Source organism: Saccopteryx leptura, chromosome 2 (assembly GCF_036850995.1).
Source record: "Saccopteryx leptura isolate mSacLep1 chromosome 2, mSacLep1_pri_phased_curated, whole genome shotgun sequence".
NCBI classification, from domain to species: domain Eukaryota; kingdom Metazoa; phylum Chordata; class Mammalia; order Chiroptera; family Emballonuridae; genus Saccopteryx; species Saccopteryx leptura.
The window spans coordinates 3,178,976-3,198,868 of NC_089504.1; the positions used below are offsets into that span (position 1 = coordinate 3,178,976).

The 19,893-nt window shown below is 61.8% G+C and overlaps 1 protein-coding gene across 1 annotated transcript in view; it reads left to right on the top strand.

Annotated features, from left to right (window-relative positions):
- The window catches only part of VAV2 (vav guanine nucleotide exchange factor 2), a 111,207-nt gene that overhangs the window by 23,532 nt on the left and 67,782 nt on the right, over positions 1-19,893 (top strand). Inside the window, exons 2-3 of the mRNA XM_066366757.1 lie at positions 17,833-17,953; positions 18,562-18,568. Coding sequence (XP_066222854.1) covers positions 17,833-17,953; positions 18,562-18,568 — 128 coding nt within the window. The remainder of the gene's footprint in view (positions 1-17,832; positions 17,954-18,561; positions 18,569-19,893) is intronic.

Genomic DNA, 19,893 nt, shown 5'->3' on the forward strand with positions numbered 1-19,893 from the left:
CTCTAGGGGAGGGACCGTCTTGAGTCTTCCAGCTCCTGGTGGGCCCTGAGCATTCCTTGGCTGGTGGCCCATGTCACTCCAGTCTCTGGTCTGCTTTCCAGTGTGCAAGCGTGGGCTCATCCTCAGCATGCTTTTCTCCTATTTTGTCTACTAAAGAGACACTGATTGTTGGTTTAGGGCCCACCCTAACCCCCAGGGTGATTTCATCGTCAGATCTTTATCTCAGTTCCATCTGCAAAGACTTTTTATTCAAATAAGGTCAGGTTCTGAAGTTCTGGGAGTGTGACCCATTTCTTTGGGGGGGGGGTGAGGGTGTGGTCACAGTTTAACCCACTGCATCTTAGCTTCTTCTCTCTTCTGTCCCTAACCTTCTCTGGGCACTTGGTACCTACTAGCTCTGGGCTCCTGGTGGGGAGGGGTTGAGGGTTTAGGCCCTGCTGAATGGCTGAGCTCCAGGACACAGTGTGATGATGGGGGGGGTGTGGAGAGAGGTGGGGTGGAGAGGTGGGTGCCCCCAGGAGTGGAGAGGGCTCAGGGAGTAGGCTGCATTTCAGGGAGGCAGAGAAGGTTGGCAGGAGGTTAGAGAGGGGGCACATGGGGGGGGGCGTGGGGGAAATGCTGGGTCTAGACTCCAGTGGTTTCCACCTTTGGCCTCTACCAGGGCTGCCCGAGAGGACAGGCCCAGGGCCCGGGCGGTCAGTCTGGGTAGCGAGGGACCACCCACTGCCGGGTCTCCGTGGCACCCTGGGTTTGCCACATCGATCTCCCCTCCATCCCAAGGAGGCTCCGCCCGCAGTTTCCGTTCCCCCCGGCTCTTGGGTCTGCAGCCGGGGAGCCCCTGCTCCGGTTCTCACCACCTGGACCCGCTCTGCTGCCCTCTCACTTCCCCTGACCAGCCTTCTCCCGAAAATAACGTGGCGGGGCGGGGCAGGCAGGCACCTTGCAGGCTGGGCCTGGGAGCTCTCCTGTAAGGGCCTCTTCTGTGTGGGGCGGGGCGGGGCGGGGCAGGCAGGCACCTTGCAGGCTGGGCCTGGGAGCCCTCTTCTGTGTGGGGCGGGGCAGGGCGGGGCAGGCAGGACCTTGCAGGCTGGGCCTGGGAGCCTTCTTCTGTGTGGGGCGGGGCAGGGCGGGGCAGGCAGGCACCTTGCAGGCTGGGCCTGGGAGCCCTCTTCTGTGTGGGGCGGGGCAGGGCGGGGCAGGCAGGACCTTGCAGGCTGGGCCTGGGAGCCTTCTTCTGTGTGGGGCGGGGCAGGGCGGGGCAGGCAGGCACCTTGCAGGCTGGGCCTGGGAGCCCTCTTCTGTGTGGGGCGGGATGGGGCGGGGCAGGCAGGCACCTTGCAGGCTGGGCCTCTTCTGTGGGGGTGGGGGGTGGGCAAGGGCCTGGGACTGCCTTCTCTGTGTCCTCCTCCCCCTGGCACAAAGTAGGGCCCAACAGCCGCGTGAGGGAGGGATGAAGGAATGAATGGATGAGTGAGGGACGGTGGGTGATGGGTGCCCTGGTCTCTCTGAGGTCCTTGTTTGCTCCACCGTGTCCGCTTGGTGGAGCCTGTCTGAGCTGAATGAAGGCTCTGTGGACGGTGGCCGTTGTATCAGGTGTGCAGCCCCCTCCCCCGCCCCCCACTGTGGCCACCACACCTGCCTTTCCTGGAACAAAGCCGGTGGCTGTCATGCACGATGTCCTAGTGAAAGGCCCATCGGGGAGGGGATAAGGTGAGGAATGTGGTCCAGGCCAGGGCGAGGTTCCCAAGCACCTGGCCCTCCGTGGCCCGCAGGGCGGTTCCGGGCACGGGCACGCCTCTGCTGCTGCCAACCAAATGATGGTGCGTCATGCCCAGCGGTCAGTTTTGTAAATAAACACACAGCGTCAAGAAGCTGGACAGGAAGAACGCCCAAATGGTACGTGGTGGTTTAGGGTCGGAGCTCACTGAGGTGTTTGTTTATTTTAGTCTCCTTTCTCCCTGATCTGAGAGGTCTTTCTCTGCCTGAGGAGAAAAGGCAAAGAGAAGTCTTATCTCCGGAGTCCTGTCCTGGGCAGGCGGGCTGGCAGCGGGGGTGGGGGAGGACCCTCAGTGCCAGTCTGGTCCTCAGTTTCCCCACCTAGTGAAGTGGTGATGGTTGTCCCAGCCCAGAGAGCTCCGGAGGGACCAGGCCTTCCGGAAAGAGAAGAACCGGACGGCCGCTGCGGCCGGAGCCCTGGCTGCCCCTGGGTGTCCCTGGGGGCCCCGGTATCCCTGGGCAGGTGAGCCCCGTGGTTCCGGGTGAGGACTGCCCTCCCTGTGTATTCCGAGCAGGTGGGGCCCAGGCTCCCTGGGCTGAAATACCAGCCCATGCTCAGCTTCCCCGTTGGAAAACAACCGGGGGCGTTTCCTGCCCCTTTCTCCCCCTGGACTGGCTGGGTCCCCAGGCCCCGGCCCAGCCTGCCTCCCCCGCTTGGCTCCCACCCGGGTAGCTGGGGGCCGAGGGTGAGTCTGCATGCAGCTGTGGACATTCCTGACCTGTAGTTCAGGGGAAAGAACCCAGCTGCCTGCTTGCCGCTTGCCTTCCAAACAATGGAGCTCGCTCCCCCTCCCCTTCCCTCTCCCCCCTCCCCCCTCCCCCACTCACTGTCCCCCTCCTGTTCTGCCCTGGGGCCTGGCACCGGTTCTGCTGGAATTTCCAGAAAGTGCAGCTTCTCCAGTTGATGTTCACTTTTGATTTCCTACTCGCTGGGAAAAAAATAAAAACATGAAACCACTCAAGACTCGGTACCCCCTCAGGCACGTGTCAGCCCTGTTTGGGGCCCTACTGCACCCCCCACACACACACTCCGTGCCCACTGAGCCCATCACTGAGGTCCTATTTAGAGAACCAGAGACCCTTCCTGGACCTGCACCAGTAGTAGGGGTGTGGTGAGGATGAATGCAGGGGAGGTCCAAGATGAATCACAGAACAGAACCGTTTGTCAGGCTGAGCATTTTTACGAGCACACAGTTCGCTGGGTATCGAAGGCACTCACGCCACCGCCTTGCAGCCGTCACCACCACCATCCTCTCGGGGACTTGGTCCTCTTCCCAAACGGAAACTGCCCGCCACTCCCCACCCCATGAATCAGTCACTCCCCTCCCCCTCCTCCAGCCCCTGCCGGCTGTCCACCACACTACTGTCTGTCTCTGTGGATTTGACCAAGTACCTCGTGTGAGCAAAACTATACAGAATGGGTCCTTCTCTCTATAATTTTGTTCATATGAGGTTCATCCGAGGTGCTGCAGCTGCCGGACCTCCTTCCTGGGTATGGCCGGATAGTAGTCCGTGGTGCGGGGGTCCCCCCTTGCCCCTTGCATTTATTCGTCATCTCTGGGTGGAGGGGTGGCTTCTGTTTGTTTTTTTTTTTGTACTTTTCCGAAGCTGGAAACGGGGAGAGACAGTCAGACAGACTCCCGCATGCACCTGACTGGGATCCACCCGGCATGCCCACCAGGGGACGATGCTCTGCCCCTCCGGGGCGTCGCTCTGTTGCGACCAGAGCCACTCTAGCGCCTGGGGCAGAGGCCAAGGAGCCATCCCCAGCGCCCGGGCCATCCTTGCTCCAATGGAGCCTCGGCTGCGGGAGGGGAAGAGAGAGACAGAGAGGAAGGAGGGGGGGGGGTGGAGAAGCAGATGGGCGCCTCTCCTGTGTGCCCTGGCTGGGAATCGAACCCGGGACTTCTGCACGCCAGGCTGACGCTCTACCACTGAGCCAACCGGCCAGGGCCCTGTTTGTTTTTTTTGGCAGCTGTGAATCGTGCTGCTGTGGGCATGGGTGTCACCGGGCAGCTGTCTCTTTGAGACGCTGCTGTTGACCCTGAGGAGGACCGTCATCTGTCCATAAGGACTCCTGTGGGACCAAGTTCCGGCTCAGAGTCTAGCGGCCGTGGTGGTTTGCCGAGGCTCCTCACTCTGCATTTCAGAGAACAAGCCCCAGACTGAACCTCTTGCCTCCTGCCCTCTGAATAAATCCTTATAATGAAACTGCTAGTATCGCCTTTCGACCAATGGGCTGAGACCTGCTGCTGGAGCTCAGCAGCTGTGTCCTCTTTTGCATATTTACTGCCAATCAGAGCGAGGGGCCCCGTTATTGACCAGTCAGGATGAGGGGTTCTGACCAATCAGGGCAGTGTGCTATTTGGACCAATCAGACTGTGCAGATTTGGATTCCTCATTTGCATACACATGGACCAGTCAGGGGCTAGGGTGGGCACTTTCTCCCTGTAAAGTGACCTGACCTCCCCTTGGTCTTGAGAGGGGGGTGAACTTTCAGTTTCCTCAGCAGGATGTGTTTTCCCCGGTTTGCAAACTGTTGATCTGAATCAAGTTTCTCGTTTTGCCGCACGCCAGATGGGGGCTCGCCGTTGGCTTTGGGTGGGTGGCAGTGACCTTTTGTTGACAGTGCTCAGGAGTGGACTTGGCCGGTTCGGGAGGCAGCCAGCTCTGTTTCTAACGCTTCCGAGGAACCGCCACGCTGCCTTCCACAGAGGCGGCACCATTCTGCATTCCCACCAGCCGCGCACGAGGGGTCCAATGTCCCCACATCCTCAACGGTACTGGTCACTGTCTTTTTTTTTTTTTTTTTTTCATTTTTCTGAAGCTGGAAACAGGGAGAGACAGACAGACTCCTGCATGCGCCGGACCGGGATCCACCCAGCACGCCCACCATGGGGCGATGCTCTGCCCACCAGGGGGCGATGCTCTGCCCCTCCTGGGCGTTGCCATGTTGCCACCAGAGCCACTCTAGCGCCTGAGGCAGAGGCCACAGAGCCATCCCCAGCACCCGGGCCATCTTTGCTCCAATGGAGCCTCGGCTGAGGGAGGGGAAGAGAGAGACAGAGAGGAAGGAGAGGGGGAGGGGTGGAGAAGCAAATGGGCGCTTCTCCTGTGTGCCCTGGCTGGGAATCGAACCCGGGACTTCCGCACGCCAGGCCGACGCTCTACCACTGAGCCAACCGGCCAGGGCTGGTCACTGTCTTTTTGATAGGGGCCACCCTTGCCCGTGTGAGGGATTCTTCCCCGGAAACCAGTGTCAAAGCCGCAGAACGCCCCTCCCTCCCCACTGCCCCCCCCCCCCCCAGGAGGTGGGGAGGGGTCTGCCTGCTCGGAACTCCAGGGACTGCGTTCAGGTCCGCCGGGTTGGGGAAACTGAGGTGCAGAGAGGGGCAGTGGCCAGTCCAGGGTGACCCAGCTGTGCTCCGAGCTCAAGTGCCCCTCCAGTGTCCCTCTGTCCTCGGTGGCCAGCCGTGGCGAGTGAGGCAGGAACCCCGTTCCAGAGAGACCCTTTAGTGCATTTTGCCCAGCTGGGGAGCAGAGGCCGCTCTGGCTGCCGGAACCACGCTGGCCTCTGAGCCTCTGGACAGGCAGCGATCGGACAGACTTGGGAACAGGTTTCGTCCCCACGGGAGTGGAAGGGTCGTGACTTCCGGAGCCAAACCTGAGATGGAATAGTTAAAGGGCTTCCCTTTCCCTTCTGCAGGGGAGGCCCGGGGAGTGGACAGCAGGGTGGAGGGGGTCTCCTGGTGCGGGACCTGCACCCTCGCCGGCCTCCTCCTGGGGGGTGTGGCTCCCCGTGGAGGCCAGTGACGCTGCCAGGGTGTCTGGGACACGAATGAGTGACGATCTGACTGGACTGGGGCCCTGAAGGGGCGGGGCCTCCTGACAGGCTGCAGACCCCCGCGCACAGCTGTTCAGAGAAGAGCCTGGGCATTGCTGCCCCCAGAGCTCGTGTCCTCCCTGCAGAGAGAGCAGGGCGGCGGCCTGGCCTTTGCACCCCGCTGGGCAGAGCGTCCTGGCGGCTCCTTGTCCTGTTGGGTGTCACCGGGGCAGCAGCAGGAGGAAGCACCTTCCTCTTTCCGCAGGGGGTCACGCTGGCATTCGTGACGCACACTCTGTAATTGAAAGTGAAGTTCAGCGAGAAACAGGAAAACGCATTTGCGTCTTGCCTGCCACCTGCTTGGACTGGAGAACCCTCCTCTCGGTCCTGGTCCTGGGCCACCTGCAGACATGCGTGTGCCTCGCACTTGAAGCTTGGTTCACCCTAAGGTGAAACACCTGCACACCCACTTGCACCCCCCCCCCCGCCCCGCCTTCCTGGGATGCCCACATTGACCGCATCTCCCCGAGTATAAGACGTACCCTTTCCTGAAAAAACGTGGGGTCTAAAAACTGGGTGCGTCTCATCCAGCGGCTGTGGCATTTCAGATGCCACAGATAGAACTGAGGACAAGGCGATAGATGAAGACAGGGATTCGTCATCAGACACAGACGAGGAAAAGCTAATGGATGGGACTATTGACGGTGATGAGGAGTTGTAGGAATTTTATGATGAATAAAACTTGAGTTCAATCATTTTATGTGAGATGTCTCTTTTCGAATTTCAGGCCCCCAAAGTAAGGTGCGTCTTCTACCTGGGGAGATACGGTGGGTGCTCAGATTTCCCTGAGCACCTGTTATGTGGTCTCTTGCCTTGGGCACTTCTGGTCCTTTCCAGCATCTGCGGGGAGATGCTTCTTGGACGGACCGCCTTGTGCCTGCAGAGCGGGGCAGCCGGAAGTGCCTCTCCCGGTTCCGATGGGGCGTGGCCACTGCTCCTCATTGGGCCTGGGCAGCCGGAAGTGCCTCTCCCGGTTCGGATGGGGCGTGGCCACTGCTCCTCATTGGGCCTGGGCAGCTGGTTCCGCAGCCACTTCTTGTCCCCTCACGGTGACAGCTGACTGAGCGGGTGGCCTGCGCGTGGACCCATGGATGCACGGTGTCAGCTGAGCTGTGTCGCTGGGGAGGGGGGGAGGCTGGCAGTCACTGGGGCCCACGCCCCTTCTCAGAAACCAGCAGGGGCCGGGGAGGCAATCACTGAACAGGACATTTTGTTCTCCTCGGTGTGCTGTGACCCACGGGGCGACTGACTCCCCGCCTCTCTGAGTGAGTTTCGGCGGCATTTCCCGCACTCTGGAGAAGGGTGTTGTTTTTGGTCCCTGGGTGTTCGTGGCGATGAGACCTAAAACCTCCGCCTGTGGTGTGTTGGGTGGTCGCTGGCACCGTCGGGCTGTTGGGGGTAAGGGCGTCTCAGCTGCCCGCAGCTGCTGGCTCCAGCCCGCAGGTGAGTTGTGGGCAGCTTTCGTGGGGGTGAACAAGCACAGACCTGTTTGGGCTCCCTGATTTTGGGGTGCTCAAGTTGGGCACCTTTCCGTAGAGAGATGGAGGCAGGCCTGGGGGTTTGAGAGCTGTGGTCACTCTGGAGCAGGAGGCCCGAGGGGCAGGCTTCCCAGGGAGCGTGTGGTGGGGAGGGTCAGGATCTGAACCCATGTATCTGTGTGGAAGCTGGCTGAGTCTGCCTGAGCCCCCCCACCCCCAATACCGGGGGTGTCCAAAGCTGGAGCCAGGCAAGGGGGTGGGTCTGGGCCCAAGCACAGCCACCTCATGACCTCCCACAAGCTGGGAGTCTCCTTGGGGCCCTTGTCTGCCAGTGAATCCTGGGTCAGGCTCCCAGCCGGGATGGTGCAGAGCTGGGGACAGCAGGTGGAAGAAACCAGGGCTCTTGCCTCAGTTTCTCATCAAAACCCACTTCATTCATTAATCTATTCATTCCACAGACTTTGCTGAGGGGCGGTGGGTGCCGTGGTCCTGGCACAAGGGGTTCAGGGCGTGAAGGCGGCCCTAACAATGGGAAGGGGGCTGGGTCTGTCTCTGGTTCCGAGCGGAACCAGAGTGTCGGCCCCATCTGGTGTCACAGTTACATTTCTTCCTCCGACAGTTTCGGCGCCGGAGGGACGGGTAACGGGAGTCGCGCGCTGAGACCAGAGGGCAGTGGCCTGGTTGGTGCTGGCCGGTAGGGATGCCCTTGGCTTCGGTTTCGGCGGGCAGCGCAGAAGCGAGGCTGGCCGAGTGTGTTCTGCTCGGGGCTCTTGGAAGCGCCTCGTCCAAGTTGCCCCGGAGAAGAGGCGCTTGGAGGGGTGCGGGGTGCTCTGATGGTGACCTCGAGGCCGCTTTCTAGAAGGAAGAAGACGTGGCAGAGAGGACAGGCCGTTTCACAGACGGCTCGTGGCCGGTGCAAGTAAGTGGTCTGGCCCCTGGCTGCAGAAGAGAGAAGAGGGGTGTGTGTCCCTGGCTTGGGCAGTGGTGGGGCGGGGAGGGGCGCGCCGGGCACCGCAGAGCTGATCTCGCTGAGCCACGGCTGCCCGGAGGACTCACACAGCGGGAGAGTGGGATTTGAACCCTCTGGCGGTGCAGAGAAGCCGGCTTAGGGCAGACGGCCACTCAGAGAAACGCCAGAAAAGCAATTTCCTGCCGGCTTTGTAGGAAAACCTTTGGTTTGACCTTGACCTTGAAGTCTTGATAACATGGGGCCACTCTTGATTCCTCTGGCTCAAACAGGCCACGGGCCGGAGGAGCGGTGGGTCATCTGAGGGCTGCTGGGAACCAGTGTCCATCCTGGGAGTGGAGGAAATCACAGGACATCTTTCCTCGGACAGCTGTGGGCTCAAGAGGAGTCCCCGCCTCACCCTGCAGGGTGTCCTCTGAGCCTGGGACCCCGGCAGGGCCTGGCGCTGCTGACTGTGCATTGGAGGGGGTCGCAGAGTTGAGAACGAAGCGGCCCCCCCCCCCCCCCCCCCCCGTTAAACTTCCAAACTGTGCTTTTCCAGAATTGTTTTTCTTGGTGCGTTTCCCTCAAGTGTTGATAAGGAAAGTCCTTTAAGATCAGGGGTAACTATTTGGGAGCCGTCACCAGCTTGGCACAGCCCCTGGCTTTCGGCCTGGCTGCCAGGGTACCTCCCTTCTGCTGGGGAGCTTGACCTCCTAACCCTTCAGAACCCGCTTCCCTGGCTCTGCTGAGCCCCCTTCCCCATCGTCACCGGGAAGCCCCCTGTCCGTTTCACGATGGCAGCTGTCCGGAGCGTGTGAGCAGAGGGCCCCGTCCGTGAGTCTGAGACCACCGTGGAAGGCCGCGGTGGAGGGAGGGCGGGAACCTGCTGGGGGCGCCGGTGGGGGGTGTCGTGGGGACGCAGGGACAGCGTGATCAGACGCGGGGACAGCGTGATCAGGGCCGGAGGGTGCCAGGTGTCAGCACTGCGTCTGCGGCGTCCAGGAGGCCCCGGCTGCCTTCTCATGGGCCGAAGCAGGAGAGGGGAGTGACCGGAAGAAAGGCAGGCGGAGGCTCGTGCTGGGTTTTCCTGGAACTGGCCGGAGTGCTCTGGAAATGGGTCAGGGCGTCCTCGTGGGAGGAAGGTCCAGGGGCAGGGCTCGGGGTCAGGAAGCTTGCTGAGGCTGGGTCTTGTCTGCCTCAGAGGGACCCCCTCTTTAGCACAGAGCGCCTTTTGAGTCAGGTGGTCGTGATGGCTGGGGGACTGTGTGTGCCCTGGGGGGTGGAGGAGACAGCAAACAGCCTCACTGGGGAACGCTGTCCTCACAGGAAAGCTGGGATCGGAGAGACGCAGAGAGCCTCCGGCCCACGGAGACCCTGGGAGGCTCTGTTTATACCCTACAGCTTGGCCCGGCCTCCGTGGATGTCGGCCCCAGAGGGGGCCTCCCCTGTCCGTGGCTTTGGGGGTCTCTCACGGGAGGTGCCTTGCTTAGTGGCCAAGACCACGAGGACGGGACCAGACCGCCTGGGTTAGAGCTGGGTCCTCCCCTCCCTACCTGTCCGCATGGCAGTGCCCAAGCCCTTTCCACCTGTAACACGGCAGGGGGTGGGGTGGTGACACGTGATCCTCTCAGAGGAATGAACCAGACGATGGCCGGGAATGGCTTGGGGCAGGGTCTCCGGGGCCGGCCCAGCGGCTGTCTGTCATTGAGAAAATGAGAATACTGCCTGTTTTCGCCCATCGGCGTGATCGTGAACTGAACCAGAAATGTCACCAAACGGTGCAGCCGAGCACGGCGCTGACGGACGTACGTGGTCCTTTCTGGGTGGCACACTCTGGCCGCCTTGGGTGAAGCCAGGTAGAGTCCAGTGATGCACGGTGGGCTCGGTGCTGCCACGCCCGACGTGGCCTGCTGGGTTTCCGGGGCGTAGACCCCCCTCCCCGAAGACCCGGCTACGACAAAGAAACCTCGTCCTGCCCTCCCCACGGCCACCACAGAGGGAGACCGGAGGGGGGGGCCCTGCACAGAGGTGGCTCCGTCCATCCATCAGCCGGCTGGCGCCCGACGGTGCCCTCGTCTCCCAGGGTGTGCGCAGCCAGGGAAACGGCCCGCGTGGAGGAAGCGTTCCTGTCCAATTGTCCAGACGTAATCGAATCCCCCAGCGCTCCTCAAATAAATCCCGGGCTGGGTGGTGCTTTCCCCCGGCTGGAGCCGCGGATGGGCGGGAGCCCTGTGGGTCCGCCTCCCCTGGGGGCCTCGCGGCCGTGCTGTACTGGGGGCAGTGACCTGGGGCCAGCACGGAGGTCCCAGCTCACGTCCGCCTCTGGGCCTCGGTTTTCTCGTCTGTAGAATGGATGATAAATGACCTGACCCGCGGGAGTCGTTGGGCGTGGTGAGCGGTTGACTCCCAACGGGCCGGTGCAGGGAAGGCCGAGGACGGGCGTAGGGTGGTGTTTGTGGCCAAACACCGGATTCCACCTGCTGCTGGTTGGCTTGTTTGTGGGGGAGATGCTTCTGAAAGTGAGGGGTTGTCACTCAAGCAGCGGCAGCTATTCGTGGGGACCCTGGCGCCTCTAAAATCGTCATGGATCACCTTGGCGTGGTGGGGTGGGGGGGTCACGGGGGCCACTTCGGAGAAGTTGGCTAAGGAAGCTTCATAGACAGTCCTTCCTTCCTTTCTTCTTTTACTCATTCGTTTATTAGCTATTGAGCCCCAGGGAGGGTCCTTATCCGGAGTGTTTGGGATGCAGGGGGCAGAGACGGTCTCCATTGCTGTCCCCGTGGACCACTGGCCAGCTTGTCACCTCAAGGCCACCTGTAGTATTGCCCCCCCCCAAGGGTCTCAAGTTTGAAAGATTTATTCCAGCAAGCTTCATCTTATTAAATAATAATGAAGATGTTTTAAATGACATTGGGGAAGCATCGTGGCATAAATAAAATAAGAGAAATTACCACGTTTTCCTTTTTTTTTTTTTTTTTTTTTTTTTACAGAGACAGAGAGAGTCAGAGAGAGGAATAGACAGGGACAGACAGACAGGAACGGAGAGAGATGAGAAGCATCAATCATTAGTTTTTCGTTGCGACACCTTAGTTGTTCATTGATTGCTTTCTCATATGTGCTTTGACCATGGGGCTACAGCAGACCGAGTAACCCCTTGCTTGGGCCAGTGACCTTGGGCCCAAGCTGGTGAGCTTTGCTCAGACCAAATGAGCCCATGCTCAAACTGGTGAGCTTGGGGTCTTGAACCTGGGTCCTCCGCATCCCAGTCTTTTTTTTTAGAGAGAGGAGATACAGAGAGAGAAAGAGATAGAAAGAACATAGGGAGGAGCTGGAAGCATCAACTCCCATATGTACCTTGACCAGGCAAGCCTGGGGTTTTGAACTGGCGACCTCAGCGTCCCAGGTCGACGCTTTACCCACTGCGCCACCACAGGTCTGTTTCCTCATTTTTTAAAAAAAGTTTTATTGAGGAAAGACACGGTCAGCTGCCAGTCAGAGCCTGTGATTGATTGACAGGCTAAGCCAATTTCCTGGGGGGTTCACATCATCCAGATGGCATGTGACTTATTGTGAAGCAATGTTAGCGCCAGTTGTTGAAATGGTTTGAGAAAATTCGGCGTGTTGTGGGCATCTTTTGGAGTCTCTGTTGTGTACCACGAACTTCAGAGGTGGAAATGCCCACCTCTCTCAGAGAGACGCAGAGGTTTTGAGAGATTTTCTGTCCCCTCCAAGCCTGGGACAGGGCCGCGCCCACTCTGCTCCGGGGCTGTGGGGTCCAGGGGTCTCTCCTGTGGCTGTGGGGAGTGGGACGAGCAAGCTGGTTACTCTGTTTTCTTACTGGTTTGACCTCAGGCAGAGCATCTCTTGGGGGCCTCTGGTTGGCCTGCAGCATCTCGCCCCAGCCCCGGGTAGCACCTTGAAGGGGTTAGGCTGGTAATGAGGGCCGAGGTCCATCAGGGTGTGGGCGTGCCTCAGCTCCAGCCAGCCACGGCCAGGGGGACGTTGGCCCCAAGTGAGGAACACAGGGCCCTGGATGACTGTAAGACTAGCCGCCTGCCTCTGCTCTTCCAGGGCAGGATGTCACAGGGAAGCTCTGGGCACAGGGACTTCAGGGACCCTTCAGGGAGTTCAGGACCTCCTGAGGGAGATAGCCCCTGGGTCAGCTGTCACTTTTTTTGGGTATTTTTCTGAAGTTAGAAGCGGGGAGGGAGTCAGACAGACTCCCGCATGCACCCGACTGGGATCCACTCAGCATGCCCTCCAGGGGGTGATGCTCTGCCCATCTGGGGCGTTGCTTCATTGACCCCGGAGCCATTCTAGCACCTGAGGTGTGGAGGCCATGGAACCGTCCTCAGTGCCTGGGGCCAACTTTGCTCCAGTGGAACCTTTGCTGTGGGAGGGGAAGAGAGAGACAGAGAGGAAGGAGAGGGGGAGGGTGGAGAAGCAGATGGGCGCTTCTCCTGTGTGCCCTGGCCGGGAATCGAACCCGGGACCTCCACACGCCGGGCCGATGCTCTACTGCTGAGCCAGCCGGCCAGGGCAGCTGTCACTTCTTAAAGCAGGTATCTCCCAGCATCATAGAGGTCAGAGAGCACTATTTTCCTTACCCATGTTACAGACGGGGAAACTGAGGCACAGCCAGGAGAGTTGGCTACTGAATTGGATCAGGCTCAGCCTGGCAGTGTGGCCAGGGCGCTCACTGCCAGGCCGTGCCCTCTGCGGGGCCCAGGCAGCCAGGAATGTGGAGCTGTGACTACCTACCCTGCCCTGTGGGACTCATGCAAGTGGTTTTGTCTCTCTGTGCCTCAGTTTCCCATTTTTGCACCCATCTCTCCGCATTGAGGCGGGTGATGAGGTAACGTGGGGTGAAGCGTGCGTGGCCCCTGGTGCCCTGTGTGCGTCGGGTGCTGGGGAGGTGAGCTCTGGGTGGGGGCGGCTGTCCTGGTTCCCTGTCCAGTCTGCCCGGGGAGGGAGCGAGCTTGGTGTGAGGTAAAGGAGGGGCCGGCGGGCACAGCCTCGGGTCTGCTCGGTGAGGTGGAGCTGTCCTGGCCGTCTCTCCCCAATCAGTAGGTTGTCCACTAAGTGGCCACAGTGGGGCCTTGGGCTGGGACTCAGGGCTCAGTCTCAGGTCCTGGGTCTCAGGGCCCAGCTCTGTGTCTGGGCGGCCAGGATCCTCGCGCGGGGGCCTCGTGACAGCTAGCTGACAGGTGACAGTGAGCAGCAAGCCGGGCTGGCCGTGCTGGCCGGCAGCGCCTGGGGAGATGGGCGGCCGGGCTCGGAGCCTGTGTCCTCACGCTAATCTGATTTCAGCCTGACAAGGTCTGAGGAGGCGGATGGATGGGCCGAGAGAGTGGACTGACGTGTCCAGCACAGCTGCCCCGTCCCCCGGTGCCCCGGCCAGGCCTGAGCAGGGCATTGTTTGGGGCTGGTGGGCCAGGGGTGGGGGTGGGGTGCCCACGCCCCACAGAGTGTCCTAAACAAATACAGCGGGGACCGGCCCAGTGCTGAGCTGTTTGTCAGGGTGCCCGTTTCCTGGGGACAGACGCTTATTGTGGCCACTTAGCCTGACTTCTGAGACCGAGCACTGGCTTTAAGACGCTGGGGGAGCCGTGGCTGCTCTTTGTGGGGAGCCCTGCGGCCGAGGAAAGAGGAGAACGCCACTTGCCCCTGAAGCCACGGGACAAGAGCGGGCAGCTTCTGACATTGTCCTGGCTGGTGTCTGCCCCCCCGCCCCCCCTCACTCCGTCCTGGCCGGTGTCTGCCCCCCCGCCCCCCCTCACTCCGTCCTGGCCGGTGTCTGCCCCCCCCGCCCCCCTCACTCCGTCCTGGCCGGTGTCTGCCCCCCCCACTCCGTCCTGGCCGGTGTCTGCCCCCCCGCCCCCCCTCACTCCGTCCTGGCCGGTGTCTGCCCCCCCCGCCCCCCCTCACTCCGTCCTGGCCGGTGTCTGCCCCCCCCACTCCGTCCTGGCCGGTGTCTGCCCCCCCGCCCCCCCTCACTCCGTCCTGGCCGGTGTCTGCCCCCCCGCCCCCCTCACTCCGTCTGTGGCCTAGACGTGCCGGTGGCTGTTTTGGACCTGCTCTCTCTCGCTCCCCCTGCAGGAGTCTCCCCCGGAATCTGAACCCATCCCTGCTGGGCTGGAGGGACCGTGAGGCTCTGATTGGCCAGGCCCCGGCCACAGGTCCTCCTGGGTCCAGGGGTGCTGGGGAGGGAGGGGACACAAGCACCAGAAACAGCAGCTGCCCGCTGTCTCCGCTTAGTGGAAAACAGAGACCCAGGAGTCTGGATACAGGCCTGGCCCTTCCTCGCTCTCTGCTCCTGCTCCAGCCCCAGGCCTCAGTTTCCCTAATGGTGCAGTGAGGGGGATGGGTAGTGACCATCTCACTCTTCATGGAAACCAGCCAGTTCGGAGAGTGGAAGGGATGCTGCTGACCAGGACAGGGGACCCGAGGCTCATGTGCGCCTTGGAGACCCCTCTCTCAGGGGGGCCTTCCCCGCCCGAACCAGACGTGGGTCAGATCTCAGCTCCGCCCACTTCCAGCGGGAGCCTGGGCGTCCCGACGTGTAAACGGGGTGCGTTCTCGGGGAGCAGCAGCGAGCGCCCGGCACACGGGAGACGGGGAGCCGACGCCACCCACGACTCTTTCCTCCCTGGGCCCTCCATGTCCCCATCCCCGAAGGCTGGCTTGGAGCTGACAGCGGTGGTTCCGGAGGGTTGGGGGCCCGAGTGGCCATGGTCGGGGTGAGGCCAGGCCAGGCCAGGCCAGGCCGACGCTGTGCCCCACGCCGAGCCCCGAAGGGAAACCTGGCCTTGCCAGCTGTGATTGTGGTGAGGCGCCGTGTAATTAACTCTAAATATGGGAGGCCGAGGAGGAATTAAAATAAATGCTTCGTGGAAATTAGAGATGAGTGATGTGCAAAAAATAGTGGAGACGGGCCGGCCGGCAGCTGCAGCGTCCTGCGGGGGGCGGGGGTGAGACAGGCAGGAGCGAGGGGTCGCCTGGCGGAGCCCCCACCTCCTCGGTGTGCCGGCCCAGCGTGGACTCAGACCGGGGCCGGGGGCGGGGGGCCGTGTTCGGTCACGCGCTGGAGGCCGCAGCCTGAGGTCAGGGTGTGGGCGGGACTGGCCCTTCCTGGGGGGCTCTGAGGGAGAGGGTGTCTCAGGCCCCTCCCAGCCCCTGCTGGTTCCCTGGTCCCCTCGGCCTTTCTGGGCTCCTGGGAGCAATGCTTCGCGCTCTCTGTCCCCATTGTCACCGTCACAGTGCCTCCTCCTCCCTGTGGGCCTGTGTCTCCGTGTTCATTATTATTTTTTATCACGGTATAATATATACAGTGTAACTACGTGTGTTATTACTATTTTAACCATTTTAAATATACACCAACGCATTAAAGTAACATTCACAATGTTATGTAGCGGTCCTATTGTTATTTCCAGAACTTTCTCAGCTGCCCCAAACGGAAGGTCTGTGCCCACTCAACACGAGCTCCGCGGCCCCTCCCCGGGCCCCCACCGTCTTTCTGTCTCAATGGATTGACCTACACTAGGTGCCTCTCCTATAAGTGCAGTCTACAGTGTGTGTCCTTTTGTGTCTGTGTTCTTCAAAGATGTCAGGTCCTGGACCACAGAGACGAGGATGTGTTAGATCCACACGTGGGTGGGTCTTCAGTTCAAACTAATTAGGATGGCCCTGGCCGGTTGGCTCAGCGGTAGAGCGTCGGCCTGGCGTGCAGCAGTCCCGGGTTCGATTCCTGGCCAGGGCACACAGGAGAAGCGCCCATCTGCTTCTCCACCCCTCCCCCTCTCCTTCCTCTCTGTCTCTCTCTTCCCCTCCCGCAGCCAAGGCTCCACTGGAGCAAAGTTGGCCTGGGTGCTGAGGATGGCTCTGTGGCCTCTGCCTCAGGCGCTAGAATGGCTCTGGTTGCAGCAGAGCAATGCCCCGGAGGGGCAGAGCATCGCCCCCTGGTGGGCGTGCCGGGTGGATCCCGGTCGGGTGCATGCCTCTCTGTTTCCAGCTTCAGAAAAATACAAAAAAAAAAAAAAAAAAAAAGTAAATAGATAAATAAACTAATTAGGATAAAATGAAGGTGAAAACGCAGTTTTTCAGTTGGAGTGGCCACGTCGCAAAGCGCTCAGTGGGCGTACGCGGAACGTGTCTGTCCTTCCAGAAAGTTCTCCCGGCACTGCTGTCCTAGGTTCGTGGAGACGAGAGGCCCCACGAGAGCTGCAGTCGGGGGTGGGCCAGGATGAGCTCTGGGCAGGGCTTCTGTCCTGGGCTCGGAGGACGTGGTGGCTGTCCCTCAGGTATGGAGGACAGGGAAGGCTGTGCCCTCGGCAGGTGAGGCACCGTGGGTGGGGGGGTCCTCGTTGACTTCCCGATTTCGAGGTGGGCGCTGTGATTGTGGCAGGGGCGGGGTTCCTGTTCTCCGGAAACGCACACTCAAGATTCGGGTGTTCGGGGTAAAGCGGGTTGTGTCTCCAGCTTTGTCGCAAGTTCAGGAGAAACGACACACGCAGCCCCACCCGCTCACACAGAGAGAGAGAGAGAGAGAGAGAGAGAGAGAGAGAATAATATAAATATACAACAGAACATGTGAGTCGGTGTCCTCGGCGACCAGTGACCAGCCCCAGCAGGACGGGAGGGCTGGCCCCAGGCCGAGGGTGCTCCAGCGCAGGGGCACCGCCCGCCAGGGGCCGGTGGGCAGAGAGGCGAGCCTGGCTGGGGTGTCAGTGCCCCGAGGGGGTGCTCAGCGCGGCTTGGTTTTATGCGAGGCCCATCCTTCCTCCGCCTCTGCCCACGCGTCTAAATTCCCGGGGAGCAGGCCCAGGCCGTCTGCGGCCCTCTCGAGATGGGGCCGGTGGGCGCTTAGTGAATGGTTATCGGTGGGGATGATGAAACCCAGGTTGCCCTGCGGCCTTTGCCTCATGGACACCCGTGCCCACTCTGGACTGGGTGGGCTGATGGCCGCCACCTACCAGATGCCCACCCTGTGCCCTCAGGGTACGAAATTAACCCAGGGAGGCTCTTCTTGTTAGGAACCCAGCCTCAGGAGCCAGGGCTCTGCCCCCTGGTCCCCCGCAAGTTAGAATCGGCGGACGGGCTTTGGACCCAGGGCCGGGTGACTCCACACTCTGCTCCAGGCCGCCTCGCCTGCCGCCCCCGTGAGTTCTCCGCCAGCTCCTTCTCGCGGGGGGCTGGAAGCCGGCCATGCTGCTCCCCACTGCCGCCTGTGCCTCCTACCCCGTCACGTTGCCGGGCCCGGTGTCGGCTGGGAGCCCCGGTGTTGGGTGCCCGGTGGAGGAGATGCCTGGATGTTGACCTGAGAGGTCTGGCCTTTGTGCTGGCACCAGCCCCCGAGGCTCCTGTCGGGGTGGCCCCCAGCTGTTGGCGTTGTCACTTGTGGCCGTGCATCAGTCACTGGCATCAGTCTGTGCCCAGGAAGGCGGTGTGTGCGCTCCATCCTTGCTCACTCATGGCCGGCATCTTTTTTTTTTTTTTTTTTCCCCCAATCAGGATCATCGGAGTTAAAATGGGCTTGGTCCCCTTGGACAGGGGAGGGGCGCATGGTCATGAATGGCTGAAGCGAGCCTGGGCTGTCTGTGATGTCTGGGCCAGCGGGACAGAGGCGGGCGCGTCCTCTCGAGCCGGGATGTGCCGGCCCATGTGGGCATGCGGACGCTGCCGTTGGCTGCCGTTGTCACTGGGGTGAGGCTCCGCTGGTTTAACGGCCGCTCCCTTCTCTTCTCCAGTTCCTGTGTCTGAAGAATATTCGCACCTTCCTCAAAGTCTGCCACGACAAGTTTGGACTAAGAAACAGCGAGCTGTTCGACCCCTTCGACCTCTTCGATGTCCGGGACTTTGGGAAGGTGAGTGACCTCTGACTCGGGTCTCAGTCGCTCGGGTGTGGCGGCGGCGGGGCGTGGCGGCGGCGGGGCGTGGCGGCGGAGGGCGTGGCGGCGGAGGGGCGTGGCGGCGGAGGGGCGTGGCGGCGGAGGGGCGTGGCGGCGGAGGCAGGTGGGCCCTATCCACAGACCGGGCCTGGCCCCTGTCCGGCAGGCGCGGGCGGGCTGGTGTGGCTAACAGGGGGGGCCGCACGGCAGCCCCTTCCTCCCCAGCCCACGCGGGTGTGAAGCCAGGTGTCATGAATCCAGGAGGGTGGAGGGACAACAGGGCGTGGACGAGGACAGGACCGGGGACGGAACCCTGGCCCTGCCTTTCCAGCTCGGGGGACCTGGCGTGTTCACGTCCTGCCCTGAACCCTCAGTTCTTCAAGGCAGGCAGGGCTGTGTCCGAGCCAGCTCCTGCGGGTGTCGGCTGAGGCCATGCACGTGTGCTCTCGCTCTCTGTGAAGGGGGCCGTCGTGGTTACACCCCCGAAACAAGGTTCTGACGGGTGTGAGGCCAGGAGGGGGCGGCGCCCTGAACCCCAGGGTCCCGGAGGCGAACCCCTCGGTCCAGGGCAGGCCGACATCCCAGGAGTCTCTCTGTGTCCTCAGGACGTGTCACCTGGCAGCTGTCCCGTGAAGCCCTGTGGGCACAGGTGACGAGGACCTGAGGCTGGGCAGGGACAGAGGCTCGTTGTCAGCTTCCCGGGGAGCCTGGGTTCGGGGTGCCACGTGCCCTCGGAGAGCACGGCGGGTCCAAGGTCGCTTCTTTTAACTCGCTGGGTTCAGGGCCCCGATGGCTCCTTGGTGGCTCCTTGGTGGCTCCTTGGTGGCTCGGGGCCCGCGGGGCGGAGTGCAGAGCTGGCTCGGTGCTGCCCGGGGCCCCGTTGGCCCGAGTCCCGTCGAGCTCCGGTAGGCTCTGTCTGGGTGCTGGCCCTCCGCTCTGCGGCGGGCCCGGATTCAGCAGAACGTCCGCTTCCTGGACGACCCGAGGTGCGAGCCCCCACCTGCTGATGGGAACTATCGGGGGATATTTATCCGAGGGAGGGCCTTTATCGGGGACCTGGTGCTGGGGGAAACGCCCTCTGGATGCGTGGTTCATGAAGAGCAGAGGGGGATTGGCGTTGGCCCTTGCAGCTGCTGAGAGGTCAGTTCTGCGCCCGGTCAGCCCGGCTCAGTTTCGCCTCCATCTCGGGCGGAAGCAGCGACCCCAGAGGAAGGCCGGCGTGGCCCTCTCTTCCGTCTGCGTCCGGGAGCAGCGCACGCCCTCTCATCAGCGGGCTTAGCTCTCCTGTTTATTATTCATGAAACCGTTTTGCCAGGCCCAGAACTTCTGAAGCGGTTAAACCTGGCCGTCAGCGAGGCCGGGGGCGACCAGCAGGCCGCTTACTAACTCAGTGAGAGGTGGGGGAGCGCGCTGTCCGTCCGCCGGCCTCTGTCCCGCCCTCCCACTGGCAGCGAGCGCTCAGGTGTGTGAACACCGTGAGCTGTGTGTGGACACCGTGAGCTGTGTGTGGACACCGTGAGCTGTGTGTGGTCACCGTGAGCTGTGTGTGGACACCGTGAGCTGTGTGTGGACACCGTGAGCTGTGTGTGGTCACGGTGAGCTGTGTGTGGACACCGTGAGCTGTGTGTGGTCACCGTGAGCTGTGTGTGGACACGGTGAGCTGTGTGTGGACACGGTGAGCTGTGTGTGGACACCGTGAGCTGTGTGTGGTCACCGTGAGCTGTGTGTGGACACGGTGAGCTGTGTGTGGACACCGTGAGCTGTGTGTGGACACCGTGAGCTGTGTGTGGACACGGTGAGCTGTGTGTGGACACCGTGAGCTGGGCTCCTCATGTCCCCGGGCTCCTGCCGTCCTTCAGGGACCTCAGACAGTAAGGGAGGAGACCGAGGCCCCCAGAGAAGGCACCTCTTGCTCGTGCC